The 25,394-nt window shown below is 55.1% G+C and overlaps 6 protein-coding genes across 6 annotated transcripts; 3 read left to right on the top strand and 3 right to left on the bottom strand.

The window, feature by feature from the left end:
- Positions 1–1,548: 1,548 nt before the first annotated feature.
- B0H18DRAFT_1122982 (uncharacterized protein) lies at positions 1,549–4,496 on the top strand (the record flags this gene model as incomplete). Its single annotated transcript, XM_048034616.1, has 8 exons — positions 1,549–2,416; positions 2,475–2,589; positions 3,272–3,308; positions 3,362–3,478; positions 3,553–3,654; positions 3,704–3,769; positions 3,830–4,107; positions 4,163–4,496. The coding sequence occupies 8 exons, from the start codon at positions 1,549–1,551 to the stop codon at positions 4,494–4,496; spliced, it is 1,917 nt and encodes a 638-aa protein (XP_047888957.1).
- A 542-nt stretch (positions 4,497–5,038) lies between these two features.
- B0H18DRAFT_1122983 (uncharacterized protein) lies at positions 5,039–5,644 on the bottom strand (the record flags this gene model as incomplete). The annotated part of the gene is made up of 2 exons (XM_048034617.1): positions 5,039–5,262; positions 5,320–5,644. The coding sequence occupies 2 exons, from the start codon at positions 5,642–5,644 to the stop codon at positions 5,039–5,041; spliced, it is 549 nt and encodes a 182-aa protein (XP_047888958.1).
- Positions 5,645–8,199: 2,555 nt separating this feature from the next.
- On the bottom strand, positions 8,200–11,978 carry B0H18DRAFT_957882 (uncharacterized protein; the record flags this gene model as incomplete). Its single annotated transcript, XM_048042632.1, has 12 exons — positions 8,200–8,787; positions 8,847–8,898; positions 8,980–9,106; positions 9,279–9,303; positions 9,338–9,419; positions 9,610–10,034; positions 10,096–10,329; positions 10,378–10,512; positions 10,637–10,730; positions 10,869–11,416; positions 11,478–11,747; positions 11,805–11,978. 12 exons carry the CDS (start codon positions 11,976–11,978, stop codon positions 8,200–8,202), a joined length of 2,754 nt encoding a protein of 917 aa, XP_047888959.1.
- Positions 11,979–15,308: 3,330 nt separating this feature from the next.
- On the bottom strand, positions 15,309–16,393 carry B0H18DRAFT_882745 (uncharacterized protein; the record flags this gene model as incomplete). The annotated part of the gene is made up of 2 exons (XM_048040925.1): positions 15,309–15,641; positions 15,701–16,393. The coding sequence occupies 2 exons, from the start codon at positions 16,391–16,393 to the stop codon at positions 15,309–15,311; spliced, it is 1,026 nt and encodes a 341-aa protein (XP_047888960.1).
- Positions 16,394–17,533: 1,140 nt separating this feature from the next.
- On the top strand, positions 17,534–19,218 carry B0H18DRAFT_1122989 (uncharacterized protein; the record flags this gene model as incomplete). The annotated part of the gene is made up of 5 exons (XM_048034618.1): positions 17,534–17,950; positions 18,022–18,140; positions 18,191–18,524; positions 18,575–18,799; positions 18,877–19,218. 5 exons carry the CDS (start codon positions 17,534–17,536, stop codon positions 19,216–19,218), a joined length of 1,437 nt encoding a protein of 478 aa, XP_047888961.1.
- Positions 19,219–21,536: 2,318 nt separating this feature from the next.
- Positions 21,537–23,517, top strand: B0H18DRAFT_818626 (uncharacterized protein; the record flags this gene model as incomplete). The annotated part of the gene is made up of 9 exons (XM_048039271.1): positions 21,537–21,634; positions 21,686–21,828; positions 21,885–21,998; positions 22,054–22,243; positions 22,297–22,690; positions 22,757–22,830; positions 22,882–23,095; positions 23,153–23,326; positions 23,386–23,517. Coding segments are annotated over 9 exons (1,533 nt in total), but the record flags the coding sequence as incomplete, so codon positions are not given.
- Between the last annotated feature and the right edge of the window lie 1,877 nt (positions 23,518–25,394).

Consider the following 25,394-nt stretch of genomic DNA (forward strand, 5'->3'; position numbering starts at 1 on the left):
ACAATGAGGATGAGCGAGTGGTGGATGAGGATGAAGAAGCGGGGAAAGTGACTCACGTCAACGCAGAAGTGCGAAGGAAGTGGCTTGAGCATAGAGAGGGAGGATCCTCAGGTACGTCGTAGTGTTGTTCCTGGCAGTGGGCACAGTTCTAACCGTAATTACAGCTGGTGGATTGCGAGCGTGCAGAGCACAGGCGCGTTGGCGAGGATGCAAGAAGACCCAGACGTGAACGCACTGCGAACAGTCGGAGAACCCTTGGAAGCCATTCGAGTCGAGATGGATTGCGATTTGCGTGTGGGAATACAAAGCCTGACCCTCGGTTCCATTGATAGAGCGTGGAATCCCGGTGAGTGCTTCAGTACTAGTAAATCTGCTGACAACTCAGTTGCAAGAGAAACTCGGGTTGTCGTATCATAACAGCCGAGCTCTTCTCCAGCGTGTCGACTCACTTCCTGAGAGAGCGGAATGGAAGGAGCAGATCCTCTCGTTCAAGGACCGTCCGAAGGAGAGGCATCTTCTCCAGTTCCGGGATATCATACAAGCAATACGTACCTTGCTAGGCAACCCGGAACACGCTGATCAAATCGTGTACCGACCGCGGCGGATTTTCTCAGATGCATCCAGGAAGCACCGGCTCTACAACGAGATGTGGACCGGGCGTTGGTGGCACGCTGTGCAGGTGAGTACTGCCGCATCAGTAGAACGCATATATTTTCTGAATCAAGTGTAGAGTCTCTTACCTGCAGGCGCAGCTGTCGCGCCGGTCATTATAGCTACAGACAAAACACAGTTAACGCAGTTCTCCGGAAACAAGGCAGCATATCCGGTGTACATGACCCTCGGTAATATTCCTCGATCTCTGAGGCGCAGCCATCGGAAAATGCCTGCATACTTATCGGATACCTATCAGTCGACAAGTCGGCTCGGAGGGTATCACGCAGCGCAAGCAACGCGCGCTGGTGCAGCAACTGTTCCACGCCTCTGTTCGGGCGATCTTGGAGCCGCTTGTCCAGGCCGGAAAAGAAGGCATCGACGTGACCTCGGCCAACGAGAGGTTCGACGAGTGCACCCAATTCTTGCCGCCTACGTCGCGGATTATCCGGAGCAATGCTTGGTAACTTGTGCCAAGTCCGGCACTTGCCCCAAGTGCCAGGTCCCGGAGCAGCTGCTTGAATCCGCAGCCGCAGGTACGCCCCGTACTTCCCTCTGGACCTTGGACGTGCTCCGCCTCGCCAGTGAGAAAACCCAGGGGCAGACAAGCTCGAACGCGTACACTCGAGCCTGTCAAGACCTTAACGTTTCCGGCTACGTCGTACGTCCCTTCTGGCGCGATCTACCGTATACCGACATACACTCCTGCATAACCCCTGATGTACTCCATCAGCTGTACCAGGGTGTTCTTAAACACATCATCGAATGGTGCACGGAACTCGTCGACGAGCGCGAGCTTGACCGGCACATCCGCTGCCTTCCGCCCGCATTCAGTACCCGCCACTTCAAGAACGGAATTTCCTCCCTGTCCCAGGTCTCGGGACCGAGCGTAAGCACATGGCTCGCATACTGCTTGCCTGTCTGGTCGGCAAGATACCGAAGAAAGCAATCCTCGCTTTCAGGTCTATTCTAGACTTTATTTACCTCGCGCAATACACCACTCACGACGACACGACGCTCCAGTACATGGAAGACGCCCTCAAGACCTTCCACAGCAACAAGACCATTCTTGTCGATCTCGGAGTGCGCGATCATCTTAATATTCCGAAATTCCATTCATTACTTCACTACGTTGACGCAATCCGACTACTAGGCACTACGGATAACTACAACACGGAGGCGTTTGAACGCCTCCACATCGACTACGCGAAGAAAGGGTGGAGGGCATCAAACCATCGCGATGCGCGTCCGCAGATGGTGCGTTGGCTGGCACGACAGGAGAAGATGGTCGTGCTCAGCTCAACCATCCACCGCTGGCTCAGGAGTACTGGCCGCGAACGAAGAGATGATGTCTCCGTTCGTCATGCGGACGACGTAGACAATCCAGATCAAGACAGCGTATCAGGCTCACGTCATAACGGTCGAATTAAATTGGCGAAGCACCCCTCTGCACCCCTCCAGGCTCTCCCGACCATCGTCGACAAACACCATGCACCCGGCTTCATCGACACCCTCGCACAGTATATCTACACGCTGAAGAATGGACGACCTCTAGCCTCCTCACAGCTCAACAACGCCATCAACCATATGCCGTTCCAACGCCTCGATGTCTTCCATGGCTTCAAGTTTACGCCCGAACCCTTGACCGACGACACACAGGAGACCGACGCAGTGAAGGCAAGGCCCGCCATAGCTAAACAACCTGCGCGTTTCGATACTGTGGTTGTGCTGCAGGAGGACGACGCTGAAGCTACTGGGCTGCAAGGTACACATGCTCTCTACACATCTCATAGCGAATTAACGTAATTGCTCCGACTCTACAGGTACACGCATCGGACGCATCAAAGTCATATTCAAACTCCCTCAAAACATCAGGGATCCTCGAACCCTCAGGCCGCTACAAGCTCCATCCGAATGGGCTAGCCAGGGGCCACTCGCGTACGTAGAATGGTACTCTAAGTTACCTACGCAAGCCGATCCCATACATATGATGTATCCTATTCACAAACCTCCCCTTCGCGCCAATGGGCATCCCGTTGGCGGGATTATTCCTCTGTCGGTCATCCGTCAATCGTGTCAACTCGTTCCATGTCCCCCTGGATCTACACGTACTACCACGAATCGCGAGAGCTTACCGGACGACTGGGATACGTATACTGTACTGGATAAGGCTACTAAATTCTGGCTTAACAATTGGGCATCTAAGTACGCGTACCAGACGCTATGGTAGATTACTTACATTGAATAGTACTGAGCAACAGTTGTGACCGCCAATCTCACACAAGTGTCTGGTCTCTTAACAGCTCTCATTGAATGAACGGTCACAACGCAATACCAACGCTTCATGTTTCTTCAGAACGCATTTCCGTACTTCATACCACTTGAGAACCATCACCACCTTAAGTCGATCGCTGTCGGCATTCTCCGAAATGGGCGCTTCACACTTCGGTCCTCATCAACAACTGCGGACCACCTCTGCTACCTCGCTCACCTGCCTTCTCCCCTGCTTGCCCTCAGCCGCTCCTCTACAATCCTGCTCAACAGTCCACTTCCCCATCTACTGACTGGTGCCCTTTTTTGAAATCTTTTCTTATCGGCCGTCGACTTGTCGCCCTTCTAGCGGTACGACCCGCGGCATCGCTTTGCAGTTGATTAAAGTAAGTCCATCTCTGCATCGTTCGCAAATAGGCTCGCTGACTTCGCATTGAAGGGCCTGTGGTGGTGGGCGAAGGCCGACGAGCCTTGGCAATGCCTCGCCACCTGTATGCCAGAGCTCATCAATGCGCTGGATGCGCACGACCTGCTTGCGTACGAGTGCGCGCTGCCCGTGCATGGATTGATGCCCAGCAAGTAGATACAGCTCACGAAGGTGCGTTGCGCGCGCCGCAAGTAAGCTGGTAGGCGGGCGAGAAGGTGACGGGGCACACGGGCGACCGGGTGGGTGTGAACTTGAAGGCGAACGACCGGGCGCACAAACGGGCCAGTGAGCGGCAGGGCGAGCAGGTGAGTGAACGAGCAAACAGTTGAGCGGACGAGCTGATGAGACGACAAGCGGGCGAGTGGGCAGACCGGCAGACGGCCTTACAGCAGGGCACACCACACGCCGACCACGAGCGCGGTGGGTGAATGCCCAGTGCGCAGACACGGTCAGCGGACGAGGACGCACGCACGCACGCAGGCGGGGGACCGGGCGGGTCAGCGGGATTGCAAGCGGACGGGTGGGCCAGCGGAAGGGTGCGTAGGGTGCGCAGACCAGGAAGCTAAGAAAGCAGCGAGAGGTGCGAGCAGCCCACCTGACGAAATCACCGCACTCCTTCGCTCCGCCCTCCCATCGAGCATCTCCGCGATCCGTAGGCACCTCCTTGAGCAGATCAAAGCCGCAGCCGTCCAACGGTGGAAGGAGTCGCCCCGTTTCGAAGCCCTTGCACGCATAGACCCTGAAATGCCGTCGAAGAGGTTCAGTAAGCTCGTCGCACCCCTCCCTCGTCGACATGCCAGCCTCCTCATTCAGCTCCGAACCGGACACGCACCGCTCAACTACCACCTCCATCGCATCCGCCGATCCGACACAGCGCGCTGTCCCGCATGCCGAGCCCACCGAGAGACCGTCCGACACTTCTTCCTCGAGTGCACGGAATACGCTCCACAACGCGCATGGCTACGACGCAAAATCGGAAGCCGAGTACGATCTCTCAGGCACTTACTCTCGCAAGCCGACACCATCCGACCGCTTTTCCGCTATATACACGCCACCGGCCGTTTCGACCACACCTTCGGAGGACTTGACTTACCAAACACCGAGGACGATGAGTGACGACGATCTCCTATCCCACGCGCATCCTTAATACCCCACTGTAGCGATTTGCACACGGACACTATACATAGTAAATGGACTCTACAACACGAACTAATCGAACTACTGTACATATGCTATAACCCAATCCATCCCAACCGGCGAAGTCGCCTCTCCGTAGGTGTACCGAGCCAATGATTAGCTAGGCACCCTCGCATCAAACCCAAGTAGTATAGTACATGTATATAGTCCGAGTCTACATAGGGCTTCGCCCTCAAATGACGATAAACGGGATTACCAACCAACCAGGGTGCGTAGGCAAGGGGACGGCAGGAGAGAGGGCAGACAGCGGTGGACGAGCAGGTGGGTGAATTAGCAGAAGAGCGGGGGCAGGCGAGCAGGCAGGCGGGGACAGGGTGTGTCCACACGCCGACGGCGAGCACACAGGGCAAATGCCCTGCGTGCAAACGCAGCCGACGAACGGACAACTGTAGCAGTACTAGGTCGTGTATATGGATCATATACAAATTTTGGTCATGCATACATGTCTGGTCACCTAAGCACCTAAGTATGTTCGCACCCGCCGACCAGCGTTCATAACACTGTGGTCGAGGGCGAGGCCGAGCGTTCAGCGGGCTGGTTGCGCGATCGCTGTCGCCGTGTCTTCTGGCGCATCGCGTCCTTGCGTTGTTGTTTGTTCACGGTGGGGATCGTGGACTCTTTAAAAGTGGACCGTCTGCCGCGTTTGCCGAGGGTAGACCGCGAGGACGGAGAAGGGGCTGGTGAGCGAGGGCCCCCTTGGGAGTATTGCCGATTTTCTGGTAGAGTATGACGATCGCTTGAATGGTGGTGTCCGTGATAGAGAAGCCACGCACTCACCTTAACAGCCAAACGCTTGCTGGTTCTAGTGCTCCGGGCGCCCGAAGAAGACGAACTGCCCGCCGCGGTCAACACGGCAAGCTCCGAGCTGTCTTCGTCATCCGAAGAGACGAGATCAATCACCACCGGTGCCCGTGTTTGCTTGATATGTGGCGGCGGTGAACGACCGGAATAGTCCTGCGTGTTGTGGAACCCGCAAAAGACCAGACCGTCTTCCTCGAGCATCGTCCGGTGGACCTCGCTCTTCTCTACGTCGACGCGCTGGAATCCGAGGTATTGGACCTCGTCATCGTCGGGTTGACGGCGGGTCTGGGCTGACATTCTTTGGGTGACAATTATAGATGAGAGGGATGTACAAGAAAGTTGAAGGGTTTGCGAACCAGATGCGAAGTTTGCGGGAGGTTGTTGTTCGTGCAGAACACCTACGTTGCGGCACTACTGCCAGTGGATGCAAAGGCGTTCAGATCTCGATCTTGATCGCAAGATCGCCCAGCGGAACACCAACCGACTCCGAACAAGCCGGAACTCGCAGTCACCCGCCGGTAACCCGCGTCGCCCGCTCAGAAATGAGCTGCGACTCAAATATACTAAAAACAAGTCGAGCGACGCGCTCGACGTGAGCAAGGACGCGCTCGACACGACCGGCGACGCGCTCGACACCAAAAGTGTTGAGCGTTGCAAGCCCGCGTCGTCGGCGGGCGCTCAGAGAGCTAGCGCCCAACGCTCTGCTCTCGACCGCCACCATCTCGCCGACGACCTCCCTCCGGGCACCCGTCTCGACCGCCAGAACGCGTATCAAGGCGCATGTTCTGTCCCAACGGGCAGGAACGCGCGCGTCCGCGTCTGGCCAGCTGAACTGCTGCTGGTTCAGTTAGCAGCGCGAGAAGACGACCTTGCAGGCAATGCAAGACCGCCATCCCCTTCTTCCCCAGGCCATCAACTTCCGCCTGCGAACCCTGCTTTCCATCCTCTCGCCTCATCTCTCGACTCTGGCGACTTCTACCCGGATCCTTGCGACCCAAGCAACGCGCAACAAGGCCGCGCGGCCCAGGACTCGCACGACGCGCGTGCAAGTCCACCACCGAGCAATAGAACCGCGCCGAGCCCCGAGAACACGGAGCCAGGAGAGCAGAGGGAGGTCAAGGAGGAGAGGAAGAGAGAGGAGAGGGGAGGGCGCGGGGCGAGCAGAAGAAACGAGCACGAAGGCTCGACAACCACTGGTACGCCCTCACCGGACGTCTCTGCTTCGCCGCCTCCGCTTCCAGTGCCTGCGCCAGCAGGCGTATCGACGAACGCGAAGCTTGTCGTGCGCTCTGCTGGCCACGACATTGGCACTTCCGCCTCTCGGGACGACTCCCACGTCGTACCAACTGCCTTGGACGGTACCACGTCGGACGCACGCAGCTGCGCGTCCGACGTGCCCGTTTCATCGCCATCTGCCGCAGCAGCAGGCGTAACGATGAACAAGAAGTCCGTCGTGCGTTCTGCTGGCCACGAAGACAGCCCTTCCGTCTTCCGGGACGACCTCATGGTCGTACCCGCAGCTACGCACGGTAGCACGTCGGACATGCACCGCTGCATGTCTGACGTGCCCCGTCCTTCAGCAACCCGCCGCACAGAGGGTATGTCGAGCTTATCGCTCGATGTACACGCTATCAACGAGATCGAATCCGCGTCCGGTGTACTCGCCAACGTACCCGGCGCGCTCGCCGACCTCCCATGCGCGAGCGAAGGTTCCGTGGTGCACTTCACGACCGTGGACCCAGTACGCACGTCACCAGCCGCAGCGCCCGCGTCGGAAGGCAACGCAATGACCAATGAGTTCGTTGCGTGCCTCTCCGTCGCCAAGAACGGGGTGCTAGGCCGGTGTAGCAGCAGGCCCATCGTACCTGCTGCTCCCACTTTGTGAGACGGCGCGTCTGGAGGGCCTTCGAGCTCTACCAGGCCGCCTCCTGTTTCTCTACCACCGCACGCGGCAGATACGTCGAGCTCGTCGCTCGATGTATCCTCCGGTGCCTTCTTTCTGGATGCGCGCGACGCACGCCCGTCTGTGCTGGCCGCCGTCCAGCACGCCCCTACTTGGCGTAGTGACGCACCCGGAGAACATGCCAGTTCTATCGGGTCGTCCGTTTCTCTTTCGACACCGCCTCGCGCTATGCGTACGTCGAGCCCACCGCCCGACGTACACGCAGCCGAATCCCGGGACGCGCGCGACGCACCCTCAAGTGTGTTTGCCGCGACCCCTCAAGTTTCCGTTTCGATGCATACGCATCCACCGTCAGCACCTGCAGTCGATGCAGCGATCAACGAGATCGTTGTATTCACTGTCAGAGAACCTCATGAGGTGCTGAATCCATGCGACGCGCTAGTTTACGAGCTCAGCGGCGTTACGACGCACGACGTGTTCGGTGTGCCATCCAGCACGACCGACATGTCTCCCACTTCGACTTCGACTACATACCGTCGTTCTACAAGTCGCCGCACACATCAGGAAAAACACCCTAGCCGCCCAAGCGGTTGCAGAGTTCCCACGACGGGCTCAAGTAGTTGAGGAGGATTGTAAATTCCTCGGAGCGCGTTCAAGATCTTGTGGAAGGTTATCCCCAATTCCAGGACTAACCAAGTGTAGTTTAAGGCTCTACAACGTATAGCAATACTTTCGCAGTACTCTCAGTGGCTTTGGCTGTTCCCTGTGTAATGTATGGGGTATGCGTGTAGGATCTTGTGCAATTTCATCTTAGGTGATTTGTGTGCGGCGTAGAAACATATATATTTCAGTAGTCTACAACTGTATACTAGTATAATACTGGATGCATGTTTCTTTGTTTTACCTCGCGCTCAGTTTCCCGTCCACGCTCGTATTCCCTCCACGGGCCCTAGCGTGCATCAAACCGCGGGCCCTCGTAACTCCTGACAGGCTCGTCACCGTGCATCATACTAGGGGGCGACTGTCCAGGAACACCTCCCATGATGGCAGGGCCAGACGGCATGTCAGGGTGCGAGTCCCAGTACGGGCGCGGGGATCTGACAGGCGACATCGGTGGGGAGCGGGGCGGCCCACGGGGACTTGGTGCGAGCTGGGACATCGGCGGCGAGTGCGCGCCGGAGTACATCTGCTGCTTGTGCAAGAGGTACTCCGAGCCGGGACGACCACGCCTCTGCTCATGCTCCCACTCCACGTGTTGAGTCCGGGGCATGCATCGATCCCAGCCGGGCTCGCGCTCGGCCATTGGAGGCTCTTGTGCGTACGGTGGAAGCGGGGAGCGTCGCGCGGAGATTGGAGTCTCGCCGGGGCTGACCGGCGAGCGTCCGTCGTATGAAGGGCGTCCATTGGCTATAGAGGAGTGAGGACACATGGAATGAGGCGAAGGAGGGGACGTCGACTGCGAGATGTGATACTGGCTGGGACCAGGCTTATGTGGGAGTCCAGGAGGTCCGCGCAGGGCGTCCGGAGGTCCCTGTTGCTGCGGCACAGGGTGGTGGAGAAGGAGTCACTGGCGTGCCGGACCACGCCCGTTCTCACGACTCGGAGGCGGGTAAGGACCAGTCGACTCTCGCCGGTGGACGGTGGATGTCTATCGGCGCTAGCCAAGTATGAGAGGGCACTGGCATGTGCGGGTTGTCGAGCACCACTGCCAGTGGAGGCGGTGGCTCACCTCTGTACAGTCCCGGCGACGAACAACCACTGCCAAGGGCCCGAGGAGGCATGGGCAGTGCCCACTGCCAGGTCGCCAGGTCCTCTCGAGTCCATGCGGAAGATCGGCATTGGACGTGAGTTGACACCTGGGTGAAAGTTGAGTGAAAGTCCAGCGGGCGGACGCGTGGGCTAGTAAAACAGAGAGGTCAGGTGAAACGCGGCGGGCGCGCAGGGTAACAGTCAGTATGGCAGGAGCAATGGAAGCGAACAAGCAGGCGGGAAGGATGATAGTAGTAGGCTGTGACGGTCTGCCCTCACTTCTCCTGGCGAGCTCGCCCAGTGTCTGAATCAATTTGTATATGAGCATGGACACATACCTTAGAGTCTGCGAGCACAAGGAGACGACCCGCTGTCAGATGCCATGATACACATGACACAAGATCCAAATTGAGCACGGTCCTGGTGCAACGCTGAGTACAATGATTAGGAATCAAAAATGGGTGTCTCCACCCCGTCCTCCACGAGCCAGATCTCAGGCTCTCTCTTCTCCGCCCGTTCTACCTCGACCTTCCCAGCGGCATGGTCTCCGAACCTCAACACGGCTTGATGTGCAGGGTTCCGAGACGGAACCGCAACCTTCCCGACGCACCAGGCGGATTGCTTGTACTCGCGAGGTCGGTCATTGTACACGCTCGGCCAGAGGAAATTACTGTCCATGAAGGTGGCTTTCACACCACACATGGGCAGCAGTTCCTTGTGGCAGCCCAGCGCGTAGTCCGGCGCAAGCCCGGCGATGACGATGTCTCTCAACTTGAAGACGGGAACGGATGCGAGAGGGAGCGGAATAGTGATCGGCGTACGGAGAGGTTTGGTAGAGGCCGGGATGTAGGACTTGTACCGAGGGCTGTAGGCATCGATCTTGAATACAGTTTCGGTCCCAACGGATAGCCCTTTGTGAGGGCTGAGCGAGGCGAAAACTTGCGTGAACAGCGGTTGAGATAACCAAAGCTCAAGCTCGTTGGACTTCTCGCGGACGTGATACACGAGCGGCAGACTCATCGGCGGGTGAGCCTCCTGAAGAGATAAATCAATGGTGAATCAATCGTACAAGCACTATGAGAAGCTAACCACGCACCCGAAAGAATATGAATGTTTCCACAACTACCTTCTCCCTCTTTGCACTGACCAACGCCCTCGGAATCCCCGTGTCCTTTGCCTCTGCCCATACCTCGCCCAAGTACACCCACCCTCCCAACTTGGGACGAGGTTCCATGGCCCGCGCAACGCGAAGCACCTCCTCCAGGACGACCCGGTCCCCCTGCTCTACGCTCAGAGTTGCTGCGCACTCCGTCCCGTGGAAACACGGGCACTGGAGGGGGTTAAATATCAGTGAAAAAGCGGAACTCAAGAGACTCACGTAGTCGTAGAGTTTCCCGAAATTCTCTTTGCTGTCCTCCAAGCAGACGACGGTGACGTGATAAACCTGCAGGTCCTTTTCGACGCGGTTGCATCGGATTGTAGTCTTTGCAACCGTAGAAAACGGCGGTAGAACCTGCGAGAGAAAGCCAATAACAGTTTTCCTGATGCTAGCCATTATGAAGATGGAGTGTGCGCAGGTTTGACAAAGCTGAGAGTAGTGAGGAAAGTCAAGGATTGATAAGCGGTGGAAAAGCGACCTTCAAGCATCCGCAAGCGCTCGATGAGATCTCAAAGAAGCGCTTGTGCTCACGGAGCCGGTACTCGAAGACAGTATTGGGTATAAATGAGAGCCTGAATGAGTGAGATAAAATGGAGATGCTATTCAGTAGATCGTACTACTGGACATATGTCATGGGCGTACAATCCTGACTGCTATTCTTACATAGATCTATTTACAAGTACAATTTTGTTCCTATGCGTGATCAGAACCTCTGCCAAACGTTGTCAGGCGCATGCCAGTCAAAGTCAGGGGCTGGCTCCTCCGAGTATCCGGCTTCTCCACGCTCAGGCCTCGCCGCTACTACGCCCAACGGCGTTCCTGTATCCACTACGCTCCACTTCGCCTGCATGTACTTGCGAGGAACTCGAAGGTTCCCGGGCCAGACATACGGCTGGTCCATGAATTGCAGCTTCATGGAACATGTGGGGGGCTCCGATCTCAGGCCCTTGGCGTGGTCACTCACGTAGAGGGTGACACGTACATGGCCGAGCTTGAAGGTAGGAATTTGGCGTAGGGGGAGGTGTAGGACAGGGGTTTCGTCTTCGAGCATCGATACAGGAAAGAACGTTTGTCGTTCAATGTCGTAGAAGTCGAAGCCGGTGTCGCCGAGGCCCATGCGGGGCCACGTCCTCCACGGGCTCAGCCCCGGGAACGTGAGCAGCATCAGGGGCTGCTCCGTAGGAGGAGCTATGAGCATCTCCTTCCTCTTCTCGTCTATCTCGCACAAGAGAGGGATGGAGATGGGGTCCTCGAGATCCTGAAGAAGTTCCGTACGGCGAGTTAGAATTGAGGGGCCACACAGACCGTGAGGGACGTACCTTGATAAAGAACAAGGCCTCCACCACAGCCACTCTGGGAGCGTCCTCCTCCGGCCCGTAATGCTGCAAGAGTCGGGGGACTCTCCTCCAGTCCTGATAGAACAGCCCAACGGCGCCCAGAAACACCCAGCCTCGCATTCTAACAGGCCCGAAAGGCCCGAAGCTGTCGGATCGAATGGCATCTAGGATGGACGTCTGTACCTCCGGTGTGGGCTGCATCCAAGCCGGGCACCGAACCATGGGACAGCCCGTTTTCTGATGCGTCATACACTTCGCAAATAGGGATATTAGCCAGCTAATACCACTACGCAGATACACGGCACTCACGTAGTCGTATAACTCCCCGATGTTTTTCTTTTCCAGGCATAGGACCGTAACGTGCGTCAGACCGGATCCGCGAGGGCATTGCCTAGTCCCGTGTTCTGCTATCTGCGGATAGGACGGCAGGCCGTTCTGTGAGATGATGTTGAGAAGGCGTGGGTCGATGCGGGAGACGGCCATGATAAAGCTCGAGGGCCTGTCCGGTCGTAGCGGCGGGATGAGTTGAGAGGCGGGTGGGAGCCGTCCGAGAGTGGTTCGAAGACAGTTGAGAGAAGAGCGCAAGAGTTAACAAGTGGCGGGAAAGCCACACTCAAGCGCTGATTGAGCGCTTGATCAGGTCTTCATGAAGCGCTCGCGCTCGCTGGTACTCGGACTCAGAGTGGGCAAGAATTGTATGTATTGAGCTAAATGTATTCTAAGATCTGTGCATGTCGACGAGAGGCTGTATCAGGGTGCAACGCAAGCAAAGAAAGGCCGGATGGTTGAGATGATCATCCGGAGTATGATGAACCGCCGTGAAGAGCAGCTTACATGCTGTAGTGCCCATAAGAGAGCCGGTAAGGGTCAGCGTCGCCCACCAGGTACTAGCTGACTCTCCAAAACAATGAGATAATGCTACGGCGTGCATGTGCAGAGGCGTCCTGCATGATGCGGCTGTCGAAGTTCGCAGGCTGCATGCCGTGCAGCGGAGACGCATGAAGGTGGCCTTGCTGGAGATCCGGTCCGCCGTACAGCGTTCAGAAGCCTGGATGCACTTCAGGATGAGAGCGTCAGTGAAGGCGACAGAATACATAGAATCTCAATCATCAGCGCACCTTCTCAATGACGTTCGAGCTGAACTTCTGGACAAACAGCGCTCAGACGTTGCCAGTGAACTGGCGGATGACCGCATTGCTGAAGCGGTGGTCTGCAGAGTTATCAACTGGTACGCATGGCAGACTGTGCTTCGGTCGAACAGACTCCAGCCCAAGTTGTAGGTCTGCACTCTGCTGGGGGATGATGGACGTCAGTCGTGTTTTCCCGGGCTCTATCGGACGTGGACAACTAACTGTGTTCGGGTCGAAGCCCTTCTACGACATGTCAATGCAGCGTGGTTTCGCATAGACGTGCAGACCGCAACGGATCTACGACACCACTGCACTATCCTGTACGCCCGCATCGTCCGCGCCTTCCATGAGGTTACGCTAAGAGAGAACGGTCAGCACTTACAAGTGCATCTCCAGCTACCATTAGAAACACGTACCATCCCATGGGTGTTACGTTCATGTCATGAGGCCTACACACAGCGAGGCCTTCAGAGAGCAGGTCAAGAGTGAAGATGTCGAATAGGAGACTTACTGACTCAGCTAGTACGTCAAGGAAAAATGGAAAGCCACTACCATAGCGTCTGGTAGGCGTACATACCAGCCCAGTTGTTCAGATGGAATCTGGTCGCCTTGTCAAGAACGTTGTCGGAAGACCATTCCCTTGGAGCTGCCCCACCCGGCCCATCCGGAAACGAAGGTATCAGCTGGCATGACTGGCGTATCTGAGCCAGCTGTACGATCCTTCCAGGCGGAAGACCATCCGCCCCGGGGTGGCTTACTCACAGAGTACATGAGATGCCGTGGGTCGGCTGCACCAGGGAAGCGGGTATACCACTCCACGTATGCAAGAGGACCCTGAGGCCACCAGGAAGGTGCCGGACTGCCTCCATGAGATGGGGAGAGGGTCTTAGGCAGCGTGAAGATGACTTTGACGCGCCCTGCTCTTGTGCCTTTACAGTGGAAATGAGCAACATTATACGCAGGAACTCAAGACACTAAGTACTCACCTTTGACCCCAGTTGCCTCAGCCTCCTCAGTCTCAAGCACAATGGCGGTATCGAAACGGCTCTTCCTTCCCTGGCGACCGGAAGCAGGCACTGACCTGATAGCGTCAACCTCCGGTTTGCCGTCCAGCAGCTCACAAGGGTTGAATTGAACCTTGTGATACACGTCGACGCGATCGAAGGGCAACCAGGCCCTCGATAGATCGCGTCGAGTGAGTGTAAGTTCAGGCGGCTGCAGGTCATTGATGTATCTTGCAAGAGCGGTGGTAAAGCCAGGTGCGTTGTGCTGCGTCTGGACCGTAGCGAGATGTTGCGCTGGCGACGGTGGGTGCTTAGCTATCTTGATAGAATGGTCTCCTGGGACCGGTTCGGTGTCCTGTGCGTCCTGAGCGTTGGAGTCCACTGTCCCGCCATCCACTGATTCCTCTGGGTCCTCTACCTCCTCCTCCTCACAACACTCCTGGAACACTTCGTAAAGGGCCATTTTCTCCCGCCGGGAGATCCACTTCACCATCTGTGGAAACTCGTCCCTATGGTTGGAGGCTCGCCATGCTTTCTTGGCGAAGTCGATATGGAGTCGCTCGAACAACTCCGTATTATAGTTGTCTGTCGTCCCGAACTGTCGAATTGACTGGACGTAATGGAGGAGGGAGTGAACCTTGGGGATGTTGAGATCGTCTCGTATCCCCAGCTCTACCAGGACGTGCTTGTGTTTGTGAAAGGTGTCCAACGCATCCTCAAGATACCTGAGCGTGTCGTCATCGTGCGTAGGGTACTGAGCTATATAGATGAAATCAAGCAGCGCTCGAAAGGCCAGGACGACAGAGTTGGGAATCTTCCCTATGAGACAGCCCAGCAGGACGCGGGCCATCTCCTTGCGCTCTTTTCCAGACACTTGAGCAAGGGCGGAGATACCGTTCTTGAAGTGTCGAACGCCGTGCGCAGGCGGGAGACATCGAAGTCGACTGTCCAGCTCTTCCGGACCGATGAGATCCTCGCACCAAGTCATGAGGTGCTTGAAAACACCTTGATACAACTGGTGGAGGATGTCAGGCGTGATCGAGAGGTGGATATCGGCATACGGTAGGTCCGCCCAGAAGGGCTTTCGAACAGTCCCCACGACGTCCCGCTCCATACTGAGAGCCTCAGAAGCCGCTGCACTGCGCCCGTTCAGAGACGACTCTTCGATGATGCTCTCCGTCAGCTCAGGAGTGCGTGGGTCCGCCGCCACACGGTCCCCCAGTTTGTCAGCGGGACACTGACACTTGGGGCATGTTCCGTATTTTGAACAGGCCACCAGACCCTGTTCCGGGTAGTCAGCGACATAAGACGCTAGGATGGGGTGTACCCGACGAACAGCGCCATCGCCGCCGGTCACTTCAAAGCCCTCAACACCGGCGCGGACGAGGGGCTTGAGGATGATGCGCATAGCCGCATGGAAAAGCTGGTGGGTCCGCGATTTGTGTTCTCGCTTGGTCATGTTCTTCTTACTGATCTTGGTAACCGGGAGATAGCCTAGCAGAATGCAGGCATGCTCGGAGGGTTTGCGACGGAGCGCACGAGGAATGTTACCTAGGGTCAGGTACACCGGGTACGCACACTTGTTACCCGAAAACTGGGTGAGCTGGGTCTTGTCCGTGGATATAATCACAGGCGCGACCGCAGCACCCCCTGGCAGTAATTGCTACATACCCAGGATGTCAGAGATCAACAAGGTAGGTGGGAAAACTGATGCTTACCTGGACAGCATTCCACCAAAGACCAGTCCACATTTCGGTGAATATCCTGCGTGTTTTGGAACGGTCGGCGAAGACACGCCTCGGGCGGTACACGATCTGCTTAGCATATGATGGGTTACCTAGGAGGGCCTGTATAGCCTCGAGAATGTCCCGGTATCGTATAATGTGTTCCTCGTCTGGCCGGTCACGGAACGTCAAGGTCGTCATCTTCCATGTCGCCCTATCAGGAATACTGTCTACTTTCATGAAGAGTTGCCTGACGTCCTTGAAGGTTAGCCCCAGCTTTTCAACCACCTGTGAGCCAGCCACGTAAATGGTGAGCTCTTGCAGTGCCTATGAATAGAGAAACCTACCCCCGGTATGCGCAGGAACCGATTTAGAGAATTCTGGCCGACATCCTCACGAACTGCCCACATGGCCACCTGCCAGTCAAGTTCGGACGCGAACGGCCTCCACTTCTGGTTGAGGTCTCCCTTGTCCGGTGGCTCGTCTTCACCGTCTACGTCCATGGCATCGCTGTCGTCCTCATTTTTCCCAAAGTAAGCCTTCCACGTCTCGACAATTGTCTCCTCCATCCGTACGACCATGCCGGCGAGCTTGTTTTCCTCCTCCACTCTGGTGTCTTCGTCATCGTCCAAGGCAGGGACGGGAACACCGGGCAAAGCGGGGGCCCCAGCCCTCTGGGACGTAGAGGACGAGGCCTCTCCTTCGTTTTCCACATGAAAGTTTGCATGGGAAGGGGGAAGTACGAACCGAAACAGGTCCCGAGTCTCCATGACATCTTGGAAAGTGGTTGGTTCGTCGTCAATGTCCATGTCCGCAGACTGTGACGCCCGGATCGCCTCCTCTCTAACGATTGTGCTGAAGTCACCCACACCGATGTCCTTGTTTTTCCCCTTATTGTACCAGCGGCACGATTTGGCGGTGGACAGGTGGGACAAGAGCCCTTGCGGGGTGTCCAAGAGCTTGTCGCAGGCCGGACACGTTCGGTCTTCCAGATCGCAAGTGCGGACGTGAGGGACCGCCCTTTCCTTGGCTCTTCCCATCGTGTATCGTTAATTCTGGAGTGCTCCACCGTCATTAGCATTCTCCGCGTTGAGGTAGAATAAATGCTTTCGCACCTGCAGTCGAGAGAGTCAAACGCGTAGTGTTGGAGAAATTCGGGAGGTAGCTCAAACACTTGAAGAGTTGCTTCAAGGCGCCTGGGCGGCGCTCACCAGTCTATTCAATTGCTCATGAGGTAAATGTCTTAGGCTCACATGACAGTGGACTCACACGCATCATGCAATCATTTCTTTCCGTGTTTCACGCCTTCACTCTTGAGCGCTGTTGGTCGTGCAACCGTGTCTACACCGGTGAGTTGGAGCTTTTGCTGTTCCATGACCCGCTCACCTGTGCCATGGTTGTATATGCATGCTGTTCACGTCCTATATGACATGGTAAAGCTTGATAACATTCTCTGTCACCCCTGTGGTATATACAGATCGAGGTACGGAGTACTGTGATCATGATATATACTAACTTCATCAGTATATAGGCGGTATATTGGCTCTCCTGTAGGCTGCCACCGTCTCTGCTTACCTCAGCGTGCATCCTTCCTAAATTGGGCCAACTATCCGGCGGCAAACTGCTCGCGTGGCTGGACAGAGCGTGTCCGCTCGCGTGGCCGGACAGAGCGTGTCCGCTCACGTGGCCTCTGGCAGGCGCCATAAACGGGCAGTAGCCCTAACGAAAGCTGTATGCGTGTGCATAGTTGACTGTTCCAGAAAGGTGAGCGTTCTCTCTTCCAAGGGCGTGTAGTACATTTTGACACCCGCATTCAGGGAGAAGACGCTGCTGTACCCGCACTGGTCTGTGATGGCCATGTTGGGCAGATTCTGCTTATCTCAGCAGTGGCGATCATGACACGGCTCCCCGTGACCATGTCCCAGCCAGTCCTGTAACCAGGCGGGTATTACAGGTGCGGGCCGGAATGATAGTCTGTCCATCTGGAGGTGGCCGTTCCACAAGTCGTGCATGGTGAACGGGTGATAGTCGGAGTAAGTGTTGCCTTAGCTAAGGTTCCCGTCTGGGTTGTGTTTACACGGGTGTTGCAGGGACTTTATCACACACCGCTCTGAAACCGGGACTCCGATCTTCAACTTGGACTGCTTCAACTTGCTCTGTCACCGAAGTCTGACACCGTCATGTCATGTACTAATCGCTCCCCCTCTCCTTCCTCCATCCACACCGCCTCCGATGTAGGTTCCGCGCCTCATACGGACAGTTCTGGCGACATAGAGCATCTAGCTCTTCGAACCCCATCCGAACGCTCCTTTGATGCCGACATCGACACCCACTACTCCCCGAACAATGCCTTCGCAGAGAGGATGCGCCGCGAGAGGTTTGCTGTGCAAGCAGAATCCACCCCTGCTATTGCAAAGCTACCCCTCTGGCGAGAGGCCTCCCCACATGAGCACGTCGAGGATGACAGGTTTGGCGCCCTCCTTCCCTTGCTTCCTGCGGCAGCAAGCCATCCCGATTTATTCAAGCGCTTTCTACACAAGATAGAGGTGCTATACGACAACTGGGTTGCCTGCGGTGAGAAGGAATTTGTCGTACAGGTGACGTACTCATTCCGTCTCTCTCTCAAATGCATTGCTGATGTATTCATGTATCTCCGGTGTTTGACTAGGATATACTGGGGATCAACGAGGAGCAGTATCTCTTGCTACAACACGCATTGGACGAGAGCTGGGACTGGAAAGAGAATGAGGACACGAAGAAACTAGTGGCGTTTCTGCGTAGTATCAAGTGAGTATCAAATGTCCGTCCATAACCCGCTGTCACTCACTCCGTCACAGTATGGACTTCTGGAAAGAGGACCATAAAGCGGTTCTCCATGGTCCCACCTTCAGTGAGGACTGCGCCTTCCGCCTCATCGACCGTATGACGATGGCCTTCAAGCGTATTAGTCAAGTCTACCACTACGACTCCCTGGAGATGGGGAACGATCTGGTCGTCAAAGAAGGCAGGGTGATCTTCACCCTTCGTGGAAGCGCAGTGATGGCTGTGAAGGGTGGGGATAGCGACGGGATAGAGATGGACGAGAGCGAGCAGAAGAAACGTGCACGTTCCCCTCTTTTCTTCTGTCTTGTGACGAACACTCGTGCGGAGTTCTTGTACCAGACGCGTAAGGTGAGCCGGTCCTTCAACTGCTTTAGGAGCACCGGTAATCAATCCTACAGATCGCCTGTGCCTTGGAAGGCCTGCCCCTGCTGCAGGGCTTCGTCATTGCCCATGTAGGGTTGGCGGATGCATCATCCAGTGGTGACATCCTCTATGATCAGGGCGGACGTCTCCTGGATGACGAGAATCCAACCATGGAGGCCTGTTTGGCTATCTACGGTCGGTCTGACTTCGTCAACTTCATGGAGTGCACGAGCAACGCCAGGGAGTTGGCGGATTGGGATGTATATGCAGGGCGGAACTTCATGGCGAGTAGTGTTTCCCTGTCTTAGTGCTTCGCTATTTAATATTACTTCAATAGCGACTCCTCAGCATGTTCCCCCAACCTGTCACGAAGCCCCCAGGCGGTCAACGCACTGTGGAAGAAATCCTGCACGACATCATGCAGTCTTACGTGGCGACCTTCTCCGCTGCCTCTGAGGCGTGCAATGAGCTGCCGTGGGCGAGTATGTTCCCCGATCACGTTGGGAACGTGTGCAAGCTCGTCAACAAGGACGTCTTGAGCTGGGTGGACAGCGTCGTCCTGCACAAGACTGTCCGCTTGGCTCGGAAGCGCATCCACTGCAATGGTTGGCCGTTGATATCGAGCATCGTGGGGCCGCATGGACAGAAGGGAGTGCTCCGTAACGCGCTGTTTACCTGATCTACGATGTATACAGTATACTATACTATGTTCTATTTATTTCATGATGCAACGTGTAAGCTTTGATAGGGGGTTTATTGAGTCCTTAGACCGGTTTTCCCACATGAAGTCAAAAGGTGAGAACTCCGGAAGAAGCTATTGAGGAAGCTCACGGCTCCGGGCGCTTTTGAGACTTTCTTTTCCGGCTCTCCTAGAAATGCCATCAGCCTCAAGATCACCGGCCAGCCGGTACCACGACTGCATCGACGAATTTTGGAGTCTCTACATCCAAACTTGGCTACTTCCGATCTTCGCTTTCCACCATTTCCACTGCACGACTGCCATAGCATCATTGGGAAGACATGGGTCCGGCAGCGCCTTCGTACCAGACAGTACCCTAATGCTGGAATTCGGTTTCACCCAATGTTTGTTCTACATGAGCGAAACGGCACTGTCTCAGGCTAACAGGCTCAGGGAACTGATGAAAAAGGTGAGTACTCCATAGATTTCAATCCCTATGCTGATCAACGTTCTCAGCTCCAGGTCATGAAGAATAGACATCTCCTACCGGCAGGAGGCCTCATCTTTGTGATCGTCAAGGAGTCGACGAAATTCTCCGCCTTGCTCCCCAAATGGGTGGAACTGTATGCCCAAGGACGGAGCCGTGAGCTCCAGAATTGGGCCATCAGTCTCAGTCGGGGTTCATCTGGTGCTAGCAGGTCTCAAGCACCTATCAGGCTACAGGACGCTGTCGCTTCCTATGGAGAGATCGCAGACCAGTGGTGGGATCATGCCTCCCCTCCCCTCATGCTAGACGGTCGCACTGTTGTCGGCCAATGCAGGGCTTACGCCTGTATTGCCCTGCCACATGAGTACGACAAGTTCGATCTTGCGGTTGCAGGCAATTGGCGTTTTCAGACTGTACTGGAGAGATTTACCTCCATTGTAGGTTTATCTGCATCGCTTTGAATGACTAATCTAACATCCGTTTGATAGGATATCACTATGCGTCCGCAACTTGCACCGGAGGGGAAGCAGCAAAACTTCCGACGCTTTGAAAGTTCTGTACGATCCATGGCCACCATCACGGCCAAGATCTGCAGCCTTCTCAAATCCACTGAGGATGGTCGTGCAATCTGCCATACGTTCCTCGGTTTCTCAGAGGAAACAAACGAGGTCATCCTACAGTTTGCGAAGCGTCACATCCCAGGCTATGGCACTTCATACCTCGATCTCACTCACGACCCAGACACCCAGCTCGTCCAAACCATGTCCGTCTATGCAGGACAACAACCTCCTTCCCTGATCGACTTCTTGGGCACGTTGAGCCCAGAATTGATCACTTATTCCCAATCGCTGGCAATGTCCAGACTTCGAGGACGCTTCAGCAAATCGGCGACCAGGGCTACTGAGAGGGCAGCACAGGGACAGGGTGAGAGAAGTCGAGAGAAGTCGGTGAAAAACAGCAGGCGTAACGGCTAGAGGACGGACTATGCAGTAGATAGGTAACGTAGTATGTATCTGTACCATTTTGCATTGTATATTTCAGTGGAGTGTCCCTGACCGAGTTGTGGGCGCCAACAGGGCGCTTCCATACGAATACGACACGCGTGCAACGCTCTTCCCAATCTCATGGAAAGTACGCTTCAACTCTCTGCTACTGAGATTCATACCTTGCACACTTTCTTCAAGAACTTCGAGACGCTCTCTGAGCCTATTCAAAGCATAGCTAGTCGACTTGAACATGTCCTCAATAGCTCGCTGACGGCTGACCATTCGCACTGCGCGGAGCCTCTATTCTTGAGTAACGCATTGCAATCACAGGTCAATACCGGAGGTGCGGAACGATGTAAAGTGCATATTTGTCACACTGACGGTACTGTACAGACAACCTCGTCGAGTCCATCCCTGTGCCTAGTGACACGGAGTCAGAGGTATCACAGCCTCACAACAGTGACGCTCAAGGCGGTGAGTACCCCCTCCGTAAGCTCAGAAGGCATCTTACCATTGCTTGTCTGCTTGTAGGGACAAAACCGTCGTCCAGGAGAGGAAAATCGACCAAAGGTCGTGTACCGAAGAAGACGTCTAGTTCATCAAGCGGACGAAGAGCCGATGTTGCGTTCTGGAAGTGCAGAACTGGTGCCCAGGCCAGTGCGCTCAGAACGTTCGTGAACATCAACAAGCCAGTCATTCCAGTGTCTGCGTCTGTCAATCAATACGTGGTCAAACTCGTCACCGCACTAGATCAGTACGAGTCGGAAATAACCAGCGCTCTCACGTCTTTGAATCAGGAAAGGGAGCACCCATCTAATTCAGCTTTCATTGACGATTCCATCACATCAATCGTTCAACGTTGCAACCTTGCAGGACAGCGTGAGGTAACCACGGGATTCCTCGTCATGGTCAACTACATGCAGCTGACCTGCAAGGTGAATGCGTAAGTACACATCTACAGTCAACTGGGGTTGCTCTGATGGTACCGTTGCAGGCTGAAGCGTGGAGGAAATCACAAGAGCTACAATGAGGTCTGGAGGCTATACATCAGGGACCATATGCCCAATCCGCCCAGCGAAAGAACGTTCCGCCGCTGGATTAACTGGGGAAGCAAATTTTCCACGGTTGCGTCTGGAGGTATGAACGTATATCCTGCAATGCAATGGCATAGCTAATGAACAGTCTCTGATAAGGCACGGTATATTTACTTGCTATCATTGCCTTCGCACGTTTGCATGAGGAACTAGGCAAAGCCCTGGAGGATTTTCCGTGTCATTTGGCAAACGTGCTTCGATGTCCTGACCCAGGTGAGTCGATATTTGTGCCGTCTACTCATTTTTCAAACCCCCCGTGCTCTGATAGACACAGCATGCGGCAAGCAAATCCTTACGAGAATCATCCCATCGATTGCTCAACTGCGTCAACGCGTCGCCCTTCGATACGACACGCTGTTTCCTCCAAGCACTCTCAAGGAGCTGGAGCTGACCACCGACTTCATTCTGTGCTCCGACGTTGAACAATCAGATAAGGTATTTGGATCTCTAAGCCTAAAGTGAGTCCGCCTATTTAGCAGTGACGAAGAGCACATTGCCAATACTTTTCTAGCGCATTCGCCGCCGTGGACAGGGATGCTGAGGCTTGGATGCCGTGTCTGATACCTACCAGTGGCCATGACGTCCTATGTCTGACGTCCGCCAGCCAAAAGCTGCTCTGCTCCCAAGGGGATGTGCACATGGACCCACCATCACCCTTGACGGTCATCGACTCCTGGGATGTAGAGAATATTGGTATCTTGGACGACCCCGAGCAGTCCGCATCCTCGTTCCACGTAGTAGCTCCTTCGATGCTGCTCAAGACCGGTTTCTCTTTACGGCATGAAGAGCATCAGGCGCACCCTGTCCCGACGGACCCGAAGGATGCTTATGCATGGACGGAGAGGCAGCGGGAGGCTGCGGCCGAAGCAGAGCAGCCCGGGAGTGTTGAAGACCTGAATCAATGGGTGAATCTCAGACTTTTACGCCACGGCTCTTCACGCATTCCTGACCAGTTCATGACTCTTTTAAAGATGTCCGCATTATACCAGGATGGCCGACGCATGGATACTTCGTCGTACATCAGATTAGACCCTGGAATCTTGAGGTATGCCGTTCATTGCTTTGATTTGCTGGTAGTATTCTGACCAGATACCAGTCAACCTCTGCAGATCGTCGACTGTGATGGGGGCCTGATTACATGTCTGTTCCCGAACATGCCAGATCACCTTCGTAATACGTTGACGGCCAACGTAATGGCATGTTTGGAAGGGCATAATATCAACCTGGAAGACATGTGCTCTGCGTCTGATGGCGACAAGTATACCTTCCCAGTTCTGCACTTCTCATGGTACAACAGGCATGGTATGCGAGTGAGTGCACCGGCATCTGAGACGTCAATGCTTGACATACTGACATGTTGGTATTAGGGCCATGAAGTGCCAGAAGAGGCGCATCCGTTGCTCGTAGGGAAAGCGGATAATACACGCATGAATTACAGTCAACTGCTTCCCTACCAGTCGAGCGATACAAGGAAATATCAAGATATCTACGACAACATGCAGACCGTGCTTGAGAGCGTGTTCGAGTTCATGGCAGAACAAGTGAGTATACATATTTTAGAACGCTCTGTTTAATGCGCCTAATAAATTTATCAACAAAGATCAAGGCCGTACTGCCCAACCACTATGCGAATCTTGAAATGGATGCGGAGGTCTTGCCTGGGAATGCATGCTCAATCGTGCATCCCTTCCTCTCCCTGGTCATCAACCTCAACGTCTCCACCCTTGCTCACAGGGATTCTCTGGACAAGTCGTTGTGTGTTGTGCTTGCCCTGGGTGAGCATGAAGGAGGAGAGCTGTGTCTGTACGAACCGGGCTTGGTTCTGCCCCTTCGCTGCGGTGATTTTGCGGCCTTTCCATCTTACCGTATAACTCATTTCAACCGCCACTTCACCGGACAGCGTGCGTCCATCGTTTTACATACTGATAAATATATAGAAGACTGGACAAGCGGCGGACGGAATGGCTTTGAGAAGAATCAGCATTTCGCTTAGCTATGGCCGTTCTCGGCTTGTACTGCGTACCGTACCGCGTACTTACGTCTGTCGTAATTCAATTGGTCCCACGTTCAGCGCTCTGGGGTGCGTCAGGAACATGAACGGTAGGTGAGCAGTAACGGTAACTACTCCTCTGTCTCTAACCTCTCCCTCTGCCATGTCTCTTGAATCAACACTGAGATCGTGCTTGCCAGTTCTAGACTTCAAGTGATGAATATTTGAGGCTTCTGGCTCCGTCTCAGCGCGTATCCGAAACTCCGAGAAGCTCTCACGCTCGCAATTTTGCTCAAGCACCTCTGACGGTTTGTTCTCCTGCGCTGTCTTAGCCTCTCTTACATTCATGTCTACTCGCCAGACGCGCTCTGCTGGGAGCAAGCCCAAGGCCCCCGGAGCCAAGGCACCGTCTAAGGCAACCCCGAAGTCAGCGCCCGCTGGCAAAGCAACAAGTCGCAAATCTAACGCCACTGCTGCAAAGGCCAGTTCCAGCAAACCCGATGCACCAGAATCCAAGGCTGGTACAGCGAGCTATGCAAGTGCTCTCAAAGACGCGAAGGAGTTCCTGCGGAAGCAAATGCCCAACGCATCCGAGAAGGACATCCAGCTGAGGGCGCGGAGGTACGTCTCTGAGATGAGGAAGGACACCGTGTCCGATGGGGAACGCCGGGACGGTGAGTACCGCATACGTCCAGAAATCCGTATACTAAATGTAGGCTACAGACATCCAGAACAAATCTAGCCAGATGATGCGGAAGGACAAGCAGGCTATGGACGGCGAGATGAGTGGGGATGAAGATGAACAGGATGAACTATTGGACAGTGACGGCGGGGTCGATGCAACAAAGGGGAAGAGTACGCAGGATGGTGAGTGAGTTTCATCTTTGTCGCTGATGACTCACAGGGTGCCGGCAGTTCCAGCTCGCAAGAGGAAGGCGAACGTGCTCTTTGACCAAGAGGAGGATGATGCAGAGGTGCAGCAGCGCGCACCCGACAAGAAGAAGCCGAAGAAGCAGGGCCCGGGCAAATCTGCAACACCAGAGGAAGAGACGGACTTGGTTGAACGCCTCCGTGAGTGCATCGTCAAACATGGCTTACAGGTATGACGATCCATTGTGAATAGGACGAAGGGCCGGCAAAGCGAAGTCACAGGTGACTCAAGATGCCGAGGAGGAGAACAGTGCAGGGGAGGAGGAGACGGAGGACAGAGGCTCTCAGGACGACGGCAAGTACTGACAGTATCAATTATTATTAATTCACTGACAGTGCAGCTACAAGCCGAAGAAGAAGATGACGACCCTACTCCTCGTAACAGGAAGGCTTCCGCGCCAAAGACGCAGGCTACTCAGGTCAAGGGGAAGACCACGAAGAAGCAACTTCCTTACGACTTCTCCGACTCTGAAGATGACGACTCTTACAACCCACCCGCGAGTGATGGGGATGATAAGGACAGTGCCAGCATGCTGATAGAGGGAGAAGACCCCGACGACTTGGGCGAGGTAAGCTGGCTGCACATATTGATAACGCCACTGATCCTTGTTGTTCAGCTCGTGGCGAAGACTGAGGAAGAGTTGAAGCCGATGCCGAAGCCCAAACGCCGTGCAAAAGGGTCGGTTGCG

The sequence above is a fragment of the Fomitopsis serialis genome (assembly GCF_022376445.1).
Source record: "Fomitopsis serialis strain Sig1Antser10 chromosome Unknown B0H18scaffold_88, whole genome shotgun sequence".
In the NCBI taxonomy this organism is placed as follows: Eukaryota; Fungi; Basidiomycota; class Agaricomycetes; order Polyporales; family Fomitopsidaceae; genus Fomitopsis; species Fomitopsis serialis.